Raw genomic sequence first — 14,568 nt, 5'->3', positions numbered from 1 at the left:
ATTGCTTTTTCACTGCCATAAATTTCCATTAGACAGAAAGATTTATGCTATGTACTGTTTGAAAACCTTCTGCTATCTCAAAGTTTAACCTTCTTTCACAGAGCTATAACCATCAAAGCTATTTAAATGAAATATAAAATAATAAATTTCACCAAAAGGCCTCTACTGGAAAGCCAGAAGGCTGATCAGAAAGACCTAACAGGACATTATTCATTAGTAGCATAAATATGGGCAAATACGGAGGTAGACACTGCTTCCCAAGCTAACCCCAAGACTGGAGAATTAACTTTTGGGCCAGGTTAGAAATTCTGGATTTTTATGCTAAAGAAAAAGGAAACAAAATTAATGCTTTTCCAAATAGGCTGGCGTTTCTTCCAGTGTATTTCATTTCCACATGCTCTGTAACCATATAGAATGATGAAAACATTTCCCAACATGAAAAAATTAATCAGATCACAAATATAAAGAACATTTAAACTAACCTTTTGTACCAGAAAGCAATCAGGCAGTGCTTCAGATTGACAGAAGTTATGCAAATTGGTTCCCTCTATTAGCACAACATGCAGCCTGAGGAAGGAAAATCTGTTAAAACACAATTCAAATTCCCAAGCTGACGGCAAAATTACAATTTGTGGTTCACTGTTCCGTTTAACTGGAGTTACAGGGGAAAAAAAGCCACCCCACTCAACTCCCCAGTACAGAAGGATTTTGGTCAAGAGTGTGGTGTTCCAGAAGCCCCCTCATCTTAAAAAAGAAAATACCCCCAACCCACAATCCTTCAAGATTTACGCGGTGTGTCTTCACTGGAACCAGCTGGTGTAAAACTGGAGTGCTGCCCTGACATTGTTTCACCCAAATGCCAACACAGCCAGAAGGGGTAAGCATTCTGGGCCTTTCTTTTAGCTCGGTGTCTGTCAACGACTACCTGTTACTGGAACGCGTCATGAGCACAATTCAGATGGTTTCACTCATTTACTGAATGTGCACAGCAGCCGCGGCCCGGCGCGGCGGCGGCTCGGTGGATGTTACCAGACCCCGGCCGCTACTACCGGGCAGCGCCAGTGTGGCTCGGGTACTCCTTTCGGCACAACGCCGAGCCCGAGTCCCGCGGCCGCTGCCCCCCGGGGCCGGACCGACACTCGGACCCAGGAGCGCCACACGGACACGGCGGGACACGACCCACGCTCGGCGGCGCCGGGAGAGCGGCTCCGCGCCCCGGAGGCCCCGCCCCTCGTCAGGGCCCGCCCCTCGCCCTGCGGCCCCGCCCCCCGGAGGCCCGGCCTCCGCCAGGGGGCGCCTGCCCGCTGCAGCCCCGCGCCGTGAGGCAGCGCGAGGCGGGGCGCGCTCCGCTCCCCGCTGCGCCGCTTCCGCGCCGGGCCCGCCCCGCCGCCCATTGTCCCCCGCGCCGCCCTTCACCCGGTCCCGGTGCCGAGTCACGGCCGGCTCGGCGCTGCTTGGGGCTGCAGGTGTCGCGGAGAGTCCGCCGGCCACCGCCTCCGCAGCGCCATGGGGACGGAGGGCGCCCGCGCCCTGCTGGAGCGCGCCGGCAGGCTCACCCTGCAGACCGGCAACCTGCTCAACTGGGGCTGCCTGCGCAAGAAGTGCCCGGCCACCCCCGGCGAGGAGGTGAGGGGCGGGCCGGGGCTTCCCCTCGGGGCGCCTCGGCGGAGGCTCGCCCTGGGGTGAGGGGGCCCGGGCCGGGCCACGGGCGGGGCGGCGGCTGAGGGAGCGCCGGGTGCCGCTCCCCGGGCGGTCCGAGCGGGGTCCGGAGCGGGGGTCGTTCCGGCAGGGCACGGCGTGGCCCGGTGCCCGTCACGGCGAGGAAGGGCTTTGACTCCCGAGCGATCCGCTTGTAGGTGCCCTCGGGAGGCGCGAGATGGTAACGGCAGAACAGGGTTTTGCCTGTTCGTTTTCGTCCGTTCGTTGTGTTCTACCCTGTTGGGAGGTCGGGCCCCCCGTGCCCCCGGAAGCAGTTTGCCCTGAGAAGGAGCCAGCCTTCTGATCTTGGGAATAAAGGATTAAAATACTTACAAATTTAAGTGCTGTCTGTAATGGCAAAGGGGATCCTTTATACTTCTCTAGTAAGATAAAAATATGAATAGATATGAGCTTGCATTACAGATTATGAAAATTCTCTTTTCTAACCTGAAGTTAATTTAATTTCTTGGTAGTGACAGGTCTTAGGAAAAGTAGTCGTTGTCTTCTTTGAAGTGTAGAGCTGTTGTTCTTTGTTAAGAAGTTGAAAAGAGCTTTTTAATCACTACTCTAAAAGTATTGCCTTTAGCGGTATGTGTCAACACTTAGAACAGTTCTCATAAAACGTCTGGAGGTCCTGTGGCCATGAACTTCAGAACCACCGTATTTGCTGTTTTGTCATGACACAGTAATCTCAGAATGGTAACTTAATAATTAGAAAAACTATGGCTTTGGCTGATTATTGCTATACAGTGACACAGGTGGTAACCTAGAAGTTGGTTGGTTGCGTATTAATCATGCACAAATGGAAGAAAGGTCTGGGAGGATGATGTAACAAGAACGAAGAATTCATCATACTCTTGTTTAGCTGTCACGTGGTCATAACTTTTTTATTTGGCGTGGTTGCTCATTAAACTTTCTGTAATCTGTGTGAAATAGGGCTGGATTCTGTAACAAAGACGTAGCTGTATTGTGATGGGCACCCTTGTGTGAGTTGTTTCTGGAGGGCTGTTGAGTAAAGAGTGGCCAATGTGCATAACTAATAGTTAAGGTACTGAAATTCACTTGTTTACAGAGAAATCTGCTGGCTTTCCAGAGCTGATGGACTTGCAAAAGCAAATAATTGGTATTATTTACAATCAGCTTTGGACTCTTCTATTTAGTATAGTCAGTTCTCAGTGGCAGAACGTAAGCTAAAATTTTGCAAACTGTGAACCCCCGTGTTAGGGGATGCAGCTGTCTTTGGAAAAGCTGATCAACATATGGCCTGAGGGCAAGGGTGTGGTGTGCTTTAGAGTCAGAGGCCTGTGCATAGTAACTGCAGTAGAAATATGACCTGTGACAGTTGCAAAGCAGGAACATATATAAAAATTTAGTACTGTCTCACTTGCCCTCAGAAAGGAGAAGATAACAATATAAATTGTATGAAAGTAGGATAAAGAGTTAGTTTATTAAAAGGTTATTGTGCTTAGCTATTTACTGGGGGGCTCAATTCTTGCCTTTTGGGTCGGGGGGTTTTTATGCTATTTCAAACGATAGAAAGAATGTATAGTATTTCTGTTCATAAAGTATTGTTCCTGTATTGTGTCTGTGATATCAGGCACTTCTAGTCCGCGCATGGTATTAGAGCTCTCTGAGTTAGGTGTCATAGGAAATGGCTGTTTAATGGTACACAAAGTAGGTGTGCACACTGTTGAAAGTGAAGTAAAGCAGCAGTTGGCAGAAGTGCTCCTGCCCGTGGCAGAGGACAGCCAGAGAGTACCTGTACCTAGCTCCTGGGATGGATCAAGGGGAAGCTACAGCACTGCTACAGCTGCAGCACTGGTACTGTATAAAATAATTTAGCTGATTTAATAGTTACGTCTTACTATGTTCAAGAAAATCCCTGAGCAGAATCTTAGTTGAGTTTATTTTGCATCTGTGGATGAAGGAAAAATGCAAGTGTGGGGTAGGATCTGTAGGTTCCCCCTACAGTAATGAAGGACTTAAAAGCGTTAGTGGTTTGGCATAGTGGAGTAGGTAGGCAGTAAATGAGAAGGGTTGGATGCATCTTGAAAAGAGGAGTAATTAATACAATGAGTATTTAGTGATTGATTGTAAAGTTTAATCTCTACAATGTCACAGCACTTATGCTCTTATCTGACTACTTTGTAACTTAAGAATTTCTGCACAAAAAAGCAGAAAAAAAGCCCTAAAAAACCCCAGACCACCACCCCATCCTAGTTCTTGCTTGCTTAGCATTGTTCTTGCCTTTAAAGCATGTCTGAGAAATAAGTGAAGTACAGTACTTGTATTACTGCTGAAACTCCGTGAAAGAGGAGAGAAAAACATTTAAGTAAGCTAGTTTTAGCAAGTTTCAGATAGAAGCTGTGAAGGAAGAATCTCTTGTGGAATGGTGTCATTAGTTCAGCTGTGCAGTCTGTCCTACACACCTCTGTACTGTTCTGTTTGTGTGCAGCTGGAACATACCCACGCTTCAGTGTGAAACAATGTTTTGTAGGTCCGGGACTGCATGCAGAAAACACTGACTGAGTGGAGCTCGAAGATCAGCCAAGACCAAAATCAGGTAGGAGAGGTGTTACACATCTTATCCATGTTACACGTGAAACCAGAGAAATAAGTAGTCAGTTATACTTCTAAAACTTACAGTAGCTATTAAATTTCTCTATAAGTATATGCAGTTCCAGATACCTTGAAGGAATATTTCTTAACTCCGCTTCTTTCCTTAATGTTTAGTAAATTTGGCGAGGTTAAGACATATCAATAAAAAGAGAGAATCCTATTGATGGCAGATAAGACAGTTCTTAGCAAAATAAAAGCTGTGGTCTGTAAGATTTTAAATTAATTATGGGGCAAGTAAAAATAAATAAAGTCTGTGTACCTTAGAAGTTTGCTAGCATGCTTCTTAAAACTCAGTGGAGAATTCTCTGAACTATCGAGATCGCAGATATCCCATTTGGAGGGGAGCTCTGAAGCATCTGTTGTCTCAGAAATATTTCTGAAGATCCAGAAGTGGCAATTTTTTCCTTAAGAGCTAAAGACTTCCACATAAGTCTTAAAGCCACAGACATGAACATCTGTTATGATCCAGTTTTAAGGTTCTGAGAAATGCCTCTGCCCGAATTAAGGTGCAAACAAGACCATATGCCAGTGACAATAGTAAAGGTTTTATTTGATGGTAAATATGAGAGAGAGAGAGAAAGAATGAAAGAAAGGAAGAAAGAAGTCAAAAATAGGTGGTGGGGACAGAAAGAGTGACAGGGACAGAATAAGGAAAATATCACCACTCTGTGGATCCCAGCGATGTTCATTGATCCTCTCCAGCTGGTCTCTCGGTGGTGAAGGTCCCCCAGAAGGCACAGAGTCCCATGGGTGTACATGCTCAGGCTGGGTGAGCACGTCGGCCATGTCCCCCTGGGGTGGGGTCAGTCTCTCACAGCAGACTCTGGGTCTGTTGTATCACGTGCAGTCCTGTGGGGCCGAGCCTCTCACGTGAATGTCCCGTGGATGTGCTGTGGGTGTGCCCTGTGGGGTTGGGGGTTCCACAGCTGGGCCAGTTTGTGTAATTGGAGGATGGGTGTTCACTGCCTTTCACCGGAGGTTGCACCATGCACCCAAAACCTCCTCCTCCCCCCTCGGTTGGGGGGAGTCTCTGTAAACCTGGCTTCTGTGAGCTGTGCTCTCCCCCCCCACCCCAAAGTCAGCTGGGGATAGTTGCAGCTGGTGGCTTTGGCCTTTTGTGGATGCATAACTTTCCCTCAGCCTGAAATGATTAAACAATGCATTTCCCTTTGTCTAACCAACAGTTTGACTTTCAGTTCAAAGTCCCACTCTTCAGGGAAGCTTCTTCGGTTATAGCTTCTTTATAATGAGCAAAACTTTATATCAATGTTTGAGGAATGAACTATTTTCAGAGTCTGACAACATCTGACATGAAGATCTTGGTGTATTTGTCTACTTCTCTTTCACTTTTGCTTCTGAAATTCAACAAAACAGCAATAGGTCCCCACTAAATTTATTATTTGCTCTGTGAAATATTAGCATGTTTCAGGGGAAAAAAAAAAAAAGGTACCCAAAAAACAAAACAACAACAACAAGAAACCTGAAAAGCTTTCCTGATTGGTTCTTTGGGTTTTGTTACCAGTTCTTGTGTAATGGGGGCATCGGCTGCATGTTGCTGCATTCCAAACTGAAGTGTGTGAGGCAGTTATTGCTAAATGACTTGTAGAAGAACTAATGATTGCTCAAGAAGCAATCAGAGAAAAGAACAAAAACAAACACTTGTCTCTGTCTGATGTAGTGATCCATTTAAAGTAAATTATTTAGTGTAAGCTAGGTTTTACTGTAAGAACACTTTACCGCCGTAATTCCAAATTCTCTCATGAATTATATTGATATCCAATCATTTTTTTAAAAAGTTTTGTTTAAAATGCTGACTGTATGGAGTAACTCAAAGGCTCACTTGAGAATCTTTTGGTAGGGCAGCAAAAATTAGCAAAGCATTTTTGCTTGGGGCAGAGTGTTGTGCATGCCTGTAATATAAAGTCTGATGTAGGTAAAGACTTAATGAAGTCATCTTGTGCCAGCTGACATGAGATGTCAGCCTAATCCTAAATGAGGTCGGGGTAAAATAATTACTGTCTTAAATCAGTATTTTACAGCATTTTCACTGTAGGTTTTTCATAGGCTTCACTGAAATTACAAAATACTTCTTAAGCAAAGATGTTCCCATCCAACACTCAAACCTCCTAATTCTTATGGGGTTCTTTTCAGCTCGTCATGAGGCTTTTTTAAAACGAGGTCCTTTGAATTGGCACAGCAGTCTTTTCACATCATAAAATCAGAACTACAAGAACTACTGAATCTTGTTCTCGTTCCAATAATTTTTATCAGTAATTTGCATTTTCTATATTAGGGTCATATGGGGCCTTTCATATATCTTCATTATTCTGACCTCCCCTCAGTGATCAAGAAGCCTTGGGTTACTTTATTTCTGTCTTTGCATTTTTCTACTATTTTGTTTCTAACTGCTGTAAGGCACTCTTTTTTTCTTTTGTTTTTTCTTTCTTTTTTTTTTTTTTTTTAATTAATTAAAAACATTCTTCGGGAGCTTACTGTCTGCTCTTGACGAGTTGCTCCTAAGTGTCATGTACTTACTACAGGAAACACTGGAGGTTCTGGAATGTACTGTAGCTCAAGCTATAGAAAAAATAAATCCTGAAGAAAGGGATGAGTTGAAAGTATCAGGTAAGAACATAGTCACAAATCCAATGGCATGGAAAGGATTCATATGCAGTCATCAATAGGATATTCATATATGTTTGGGGTTTTTTTTGCTCTGTTTTGTAATTGCAGAATCAAATTACACCATTGCACACTGTTGTTCTTAGACATTGGCTAAGAAAGTCTTGAATTAATATTTCAGATTTTAAAGCAGCTCAGTATTTTTCTAGTTTAACTTCCATCACCTCAAGATATTTTAAATGTATTTTGTGAGTCTTTGACATTTTTGAAGCAAAATATTACAGATAATACTGGAATTAAGAAATAGCATTGGAAGCACATTTATTTGCATAATTTTTCCAGGTTGAATATGATGAACTTGAAGGAGGCAGTCCAAACTAACACTAGTACATTTTGAGTCTCAGTAAGTTGTGAAGAAGTCTGTTTGTACTATTACATTTGGGGTTTTTATTCAGGTTGTTATGGTTATTGCTTTGTGTCTTGATGCTTTACAGCTTATTACATCATCTAACTGGATGATTTCTTGTTCTGAGATTGCACCAACAGCATTGAAATTTAAGAGAACAGTGTCTTTATTGGGCAGTCACCTTTCAAAAAGTTGGGGTTTTTTCCAATTTTTTAAGTAATTGGTGTATATTCTAAAAACCTTTTACCCAAAAACTCATTAATAGTGTGTATAGCAAAAGTAAATGGCTATATATTAGTAATACCTGGCTTGTTTAGTTATTGATTCCAGTTTCTTTGAAAATAGCAAAGCTTTTCATCGTTGGATCAAACTCTTCATCAATCAGAGATGCAGTTGATCTAGGTAAGTGTGGAACTCAAGTTAGGATTTTTTTACTCTAGAACTTAGATGGAAAAAGTTCTAATTTTATTTCTAGGAGATGTATTTAGTCATTGTCACAAGTATATCCTGTTTTCCTATTAAGAGAGACTTAGGTAATTAAGTCTATTTGCACATTAGTTCCGTCTGTAAACTTATTAAATGGTTCACTGTGACCTCAGATCTGATTCCTTCCTCCAAGCAGGACCAAGTTTTTTTTCTTTCACACAAAACTTGTTAAAAAGTAAATACCACATGATGTTTTAATAGCAGGGATACAGCAGTTCTTGCCAGTTCTTGTTAGTTGCATTTAATGTCATGAACTGTGCAGTCTTTTAGAGATTATTTAGGAAATAAAATAATGCTGCAGGTAGCTGATGAAATAGTGAAGTTTTACTGAAAATGTCATACAATGTCTCTACATAAAGTTGTGTTGGCCTAATGTAGCAGTAATTGTGAGCAACAGTGAACTTTGCTACTTTGGAAGATTGTTTGGCTTAAGGGGTGATCAAAGAAGAAAGGGTCAGATATCATCATTTTCTGTTGATACCCCAGTTAATAGCCTATATATTGTAAGTTTTAGTACCATTTGTCAAACATACATTAATGGAGTCCTCCTCTAGAAGAAAATAATTAATACAGTTTGTTAGTTCTATTCTGTTTGCTGTGCTGAAGAGGCCTCATGACTTGCATTTTTCATACAGCTCAGTGACTCAGACTCCAAGACTTCCACTTTTCTCTGGCAAATTAAGTCTCTGTACTTGGTGTGCTTTTAGTCTAACTCCTCATACGTAGCAAGTAGTTTCCCTAACCCATGTCCTGTACTTGAGTTATAGTTCAGAGTGAAAGCTACAAATTTTAAAAGAAATTGAGAATGAAGGAATAGAGAATTGTCATCACTGTCTTCAGAGAAAAATACAGTTTTAACATTTAAAAGGAGGAAAAAGCTTCATGCTCTTGTTCGTTTTCTGTTGATTTTTTTGCTGTTTTCTTTTCTTTCCCAAGACCTACAACTGAATTTTGATCTTTAGCTGTATGCTTGAATCTCTGCTAAAAAGGCTGTGTTGTTATTCTTGACTGCAGATACACTCAGTTTCAAATGGTGAATGGGAAGCTAGCAGAGTGAAGCAGGAGGTGTGGCTTTTGCTAGATTTGAAGAGTCATGCTGTTTATGTTGATACCTGACAAAAAATTTTGCAGTGTCTGTTCTTTTTCCTCAGCGTGTTCTGCCCTCGGAGTTGCTCAGTTAGACTCAGTCATTATTGTCCCACCTCCTGTCGAAGATGGAGCTAACCTGTCCTTGGAATATTTGCAACCTTATTGGAAAGAACTTGAAAATCTAGTTCAGAACAAAAAGATTGTTGCCATAGGTACCTCCGACCTAGATAAAACACTGTTAGAGCAGCTGTATCTGTGGGCACAGGTGAGAACAAACTTCCTACTCACAGCGTTTCTTAGGACAGAGTAACGGCTTGCTTTGTTGGCTGACACAGTATTATAAACTTCTGTTATAAGTGGTCTTACATACAAAATATTAATTAGCCCTGTTATTTTCAGTATTTTGTGGATGATCATAATGTTGTTCAAGGTGGGGGAGGCTCAAATATGATTGTTGTTTGTTCACTGTTCTTACATACTGACCAGCAACAACTGGAAAACACAAGTCTGTTCAGTAGCAGGTTCTTTGAAGTACTGCAGGTTTGAGTTTTGAATTATTTTATACTTAGGAAGGACCATAAACAGTACTCTTAAACCTTCAGATTTATTCCAGTGACTCTGAAAATGTAGCTGTTCTCACTTTAAGCTGTGTTACAAAGAGAGGGATACCCCCTTGGAAAAATGGTGTTTGAATGGTAAGCTTAAACATAGAGGAAGACAGACTGTGAATGAAGTGGCACAATACTTTGTTGTCCAGAGCAACTAACTCATAGTACCATAAAAAGGGTTGAAAGGTCATTTAGTTCCAAGCCCCCTGTCATGGACAGGGACACTTTCCACTAGACTGCATTGCTCAAAGTCCCATCCAACCTGGCCTTGAACACTTCCAGGGATGGGGCAGCCATCCAGCACTTTTCAGTGCCTCAGTACCCTCACAGTGAAGAATTTCTTCCTAATACCTAATCTAAACCTGCCTTGTCAGTCTAAAGTGATTTCCCCTTTCCTATCACCACATGCCCTTGCAAAAAAATCCCTCTCCAGCTCTTTTGTAGCCCCTTTAAGGTACTGGAAGGGACTGTACGGTCTCTCTGGCGCCACCTTCTCACCAGGCTGAACAACCCCAACTCTCTCAGCCTGTTCTCATAGAAGAGGTGCTTCAGTCACCTGATCATCTTTGTGACAGCAGTGTTTTATGTACACTGAGAGAGGGCAGTTGCAGGGTTTAATGACCACCTGCATGGTGATCATGAAAGCAGTTTGTGAGAAGAGAGAAAGTCAGTCGAAGAGCATCCCTTTTAACTTGATCTGATTCAAGCACTTGCCTGAAGGCATGGAAGATTGCAAATTAACTGGCTGATGGAGCCCTCCTTAACTAAAAACCCAAACTATGCTAAACCATGACATTCTTCCTTAACAAAAATGTATTTGGATTTTTTAATTTGAAGTCTTTTTCAAACTGGCATCCCTATAATGCTTTTACTAGAGAGGGGGACAAAAAAAGCTGCTGCTGTTTTGGGAGCACAGCAGGCAGGAAGCCAGAGTGCCGTGGGTCAGCGCTCATCTTGCTGTGGCAGCACCTGAAGTTAGATCCTACTCCTGTTTTGGGCTGTGTGCTGCAGGGAATTGCAGGTGTTGCAGCTGCCTACGTTAAAAGATCATGCAGAATTAATTAGCCTTGCTCAGTATTCAAAACAATGGTCAAAGTCAAATTGTTCAAAATTTCTGTTGTAATAGAAAGCATGGTGGAAACAACTAATATAAGTACATTAGTATTTTTTTTCTTATAGAACTGTTCTGTTACTTTCAGGTGAAACCAAATAGTAATCAGGTGAACCTAGCTTCCTGTTGTGTGATGCCCCCTGATCTCACAGCATTTGCAAAAGAATGTGACATACAGCTCTTAACTCACAATGACCCAAAAGGTAAGACTTCGCCAGTTAAGAGAAGACTTCTAAGTGTGTTTATTCAGTACAAAATCAGGAATAATCTTTCCCCAGACTTCAAAGTTTGTTATATTTGAAGCCTGAACCAAGGATTCTAAAAGTTTCTCCTTTATATAATATTTCTGTTAAGTTATTCCTGTTGCTTCCTCCCCTCCCCCTCCTTCTTGAAACAGTCTTGCAGCCTTGGATAATTTCTTGAAATACTTCTAATCAGAGAAAATAAAGTGAATAGAAGAACAGTCTACTGAGAAATTTGTACTATGTTTATTTCCACAAAATAAGGCCAGTAAATGACAAATGAAAGTGGACTTGCCTACATAGAAATGTTGATAGTCAGTTGATTTTTGAGTAGTTTGGTAATACTAGATCAGTAAAATTACTGTGCTTTAAGTAGGATTCTTTCAAGGTCGACTTCTTAAAATAACATTATTACAAAACGAGTTGTAAGTTCTTCACTTTTTTATGCAGTGATTCATTTGCTAAATGATTGAACAAATGGGAGGCTTTCCTTTGAGCTGTAGAACTGAGTTACCAGCTCCCTACAATATTCTGGGATATAATACTAGTTTCTCTCAAACATCATCTAATCTTCTTCACTCTTAAGAACACCTTAAATATCTTGTTGGAGTAATACAAAGCCTAAACAATATTTAGTTAATTCCTTCCCTGCATTCTTGGTTATGACTAATTATTCATGATGATACTTTTTCTTCCTTCTACTTTCTTTCCACTTGACCCCAAAAAAAAGTATATGAAGCATTAATTATGTAGTATATACTTCATAGTACCACTTTACAACGAATGAATTTCATCTGTGCCTGAGCAGGATTTATCACTGCTCTAGCAGCACGCAAGATGAATTTCTATTTGATCTGACAATTTCCATGTCCTGTGAAATCCAAATGCAACTTGCAATATAATAAAAAGTCTCCATTGAAAGTCATGAAATGAAGGAGAAGAGGATTTGATAGAAAACAGCACAAGCTGTGATTCCTTCATGTGTTGTTTGCTCAGCCTATGTTTTCTGTAATAGTAAGCTGAAGAGTATTGAGACTGTTTTTTGTGAGCACTCTTCACCAAAGACATTGTTCTCTTGACGAACATTCCAGAGGAAACTAGGAAGATCTATACTTGCCTTCTTTTCCTGCTTTGTGGCATTTAAGCCCATTTTTCTTAATGCTTCCTGGGCTTATGGTTATTATGAGCCTAGTTAAGTGAGATACTGTAAATGCTGAGCTTCCAGTGACTGCAGAGGTATCTCTGAATGCTCTGTACTTTGCTGATTTCAGCCCTATACTTTACTCACCTCTGGTTTGTCTAGCTAGCTTCTCAAATTTAATTTTCATTTTCTCCCGCTAATGACTCTGCTGATCAGCTCCATTGGATATTCCATAGTCTCAGTTAGTTTTGTGGGAAATACTCAATGTTACATAAAAGTGTCCTGGACATTCATTTTGTAATATTCAGCTGCTTTTACCCTAAAAGCATTCTGGAAGAGTGGATCTGAGGGTGGTACCACTTAAGATCATGACTGTAGGAAAAGGCTTCTCTTACTAAAAGTGTTGCTTTTTGCAGTTGTTTATGTGACTTTATTTTAAGCACAAATATCCCTTTTTAACTTCAGAATTACTTTGTGAAGCAAGTTTCCAAGAAGTTCTCCAGGAAAGCATCCAGAACGTGAAAGCAAACGAGTGGATTCCTTTATGGCTTCTGCGGTATTCAGTCATTGTTAAAAGCAGAGGAATTATCAAGTCCAAAGGCTATATCATACAAGCTAAAAGAAATGCATCTTAAAACTCTCTTTTTTTTTTTTTCTTTTTTCTTTTTTCTTTTTTTTTTTGTAATGGCTGTTTAAATTTCTTTGGGATGGGGGAACATTGCAAATTTCTTAGAAAGATTTTTACAGCATTTGTAACAAACTACCAAAAGTTGTAATTATTCAGTGTGATGTCAGTAGGAGTGTCTGTAGTGTTCTAACACTATTTTTCTTTCTTAACCTATTGATGAGTTCATTTAAAATATGAATGTTTTGGGTTTTTTTTTTATTGAAGTTATCTATAGAGTAACAGTTTAAAATATTTTTCTTTTTATGACCAGTTCACTGTAAAAATTATCATTATATTTTAGCTGCCATTAGGTAGTATGGAGAAACATATATTTTTGGTTTTTTAAAAAAACAAATTACTCTTAAATCATACTTACCTGTTGGGTACATATTTCATGCATTCAAAGACTAGCTTTTATAGAAAATTGTCATCTTTTATGATAAAATAACCCCAAAAAATTAAGCTGGTATCCCATTACTTGATATGTATATATAGGTAAGTCAGCTGTTTAATTTGTGGGGATGGGAAAATTGGTTTATTTTTAATTGAGTGGAAAAGACTCCTAGGATTTAGAAGAAAATGCATCTTCCAAATTATTTTCTGACTGTTATTTGAATTCCTTCTGGCTTCTTTGTGCCTCAATACGCTTCATTAAGTGTTCGCACAAGTGTGACGGCATTTTTACTGTTTGAAATAGAAAATGTATTAATAGTGAATGTTCAAAATAAGATTTGAAAACAAGTGATGAAGAAATCTGTTTATCAAAAACTGAATTGTGCCTGTCTCCTTCTCAACTGTGGCTTGTTTTTTTGATGCTTGTAAACTACGCAAGCAATTAACCAAGTAGAACAGACAGTAAATGGTGATGCTGTTCACTAAAATTAATTACTTCTTTTGCAGTTGCCTGGGAAACCTGTTGCTTGAGTGCCACTCAGGAAAGATGAAGCAAGGCTTAGCTTGAAGTTAGGTATCTTTCTGATTGGCAGCAGTTTAGCACACTGGCTTTTTAATCCCAGAGATTGCTGCAGCTAAGGCAAGGCTTTTAGTTTAATGTAGTCTTTCTATCAAAAAGGCCTTTCCCTTTCCTTGGCCTTTAAATCAGAGTAGATAGCTAAAGTTCAACTTGTAGTTTAGCAGGAACTTTGATACCGAGTGTCTAAAATAACAAATTTCATTTTGATTTCAGACAGGGGCGTGGCCTCATACTGGTAATAGTCATTGACTTTGTTGTACATATTTTGAGATTTGGACTGTAAAGGAATGAATTTTCATCAACATCTTTCCAATTCTTCATATAGGGAGCAAGTGGAATTTGAATCCCTGTAGGTAGTGTCTGGAGTGTCAGCTTCCTGTAATCCATTCCACTAAGTTTAATGCTGGTAGTTTTTCAAGGTACCTTAGTCCTCAAATATCTTCGTTTTAGTGGCAAATAGCAGGAAATTTTCTTCGCTTCTTCAGTTCTTTTGATAAATGAGAGAAACGGGGAATTGGAACTAGTAATGCATCAATAAAAGTTTGGATTTTTTTCTCTTAATTAAAATGTAGTTTGTTTTTTTTTTTAATGTTGCGCCAGTGTTTATTAGAGTTTAAAATTAAGCTTCCCTACCAGCTCTGTGTTGTGTGCTGATGATTTGACCTCTACCTGTGAGCTGTCTGTATTTGGCTGATTCTGTATTGTTTTAGACTTGTGTTTGTGCTCAGTTTTTTATATGGAAATGCTACAAAATAGGAATTGTGCTAAACCAATGTAAAGGCTGCTCTGATGGGATAGTAATTTCTTTCCTTTCTGTAAACTGCTAATAGTTTGCTTGCTGTAGAAAAGTACCTTTTAAGACGTGGTATTTCTAGAGTCACCAGCAGCATAACTCTTTATCGAGTT

General features: G+C 40.4%; 1 protein-coding gene across 2 annotated transcripts; it reads left to right on the top strand.

Moving 5' to 3' along the window:
• Nucleotides 1-753: 753 nt before the first annotated feature.
• Nucleotides 754-14,223, top strand: GCLM (glutamate-cysteine ligase modifier subunit). Of its 2 annotated transcripts, none has more exons than XM_019291687.2 (7): nt 754-877; nt 4,196-4,261; nt 6,858-6,942; nt 7,691-7,747; nt 8,983-9,185; nt 10,728-10,842; nt 12,488-14,223. In XM_019291687.2, the coding sequence occupies exons 1-7, from the start codon at nt 857-859 to the stop codon at nt 12,655-12,657; spliced, it is 717 nt and encodes a 238-aa protein (XP_019147232.1). In that variant the 5' UTR covers nt 754-856; the 3' UTR covers nt 12,658-14,223. The 2 variants fall into 2 exon arrangements, with proteins under 2 accessions (XP_019147232.1, XP_039412100.1); XM_039556166.1 differs by lacking the exon at nt 754-877 and adding an exon at nt 1,392-1,626.
• The last annotated feature ends 345 nt before the right edge of the window (nt 14,224-14,568 follow it).

This window comes from Corvus cornix, chromosome 8 (assembly GCF_000738735.6).
Source record: "Corvus cornix cornix isolate S_Up_H32 chromosome 8, ASM73873v5, whole genome shotgun sequence".
Taxonomy (NCBI): Eukaryota; Metazoa; Chordata; class Aves; order Passeriformes; family Corvidae; genus Corvus; species Corvus cornix.
This window is presented reverse-complemented; position numbering and strand designations above follow the sequence as displayed.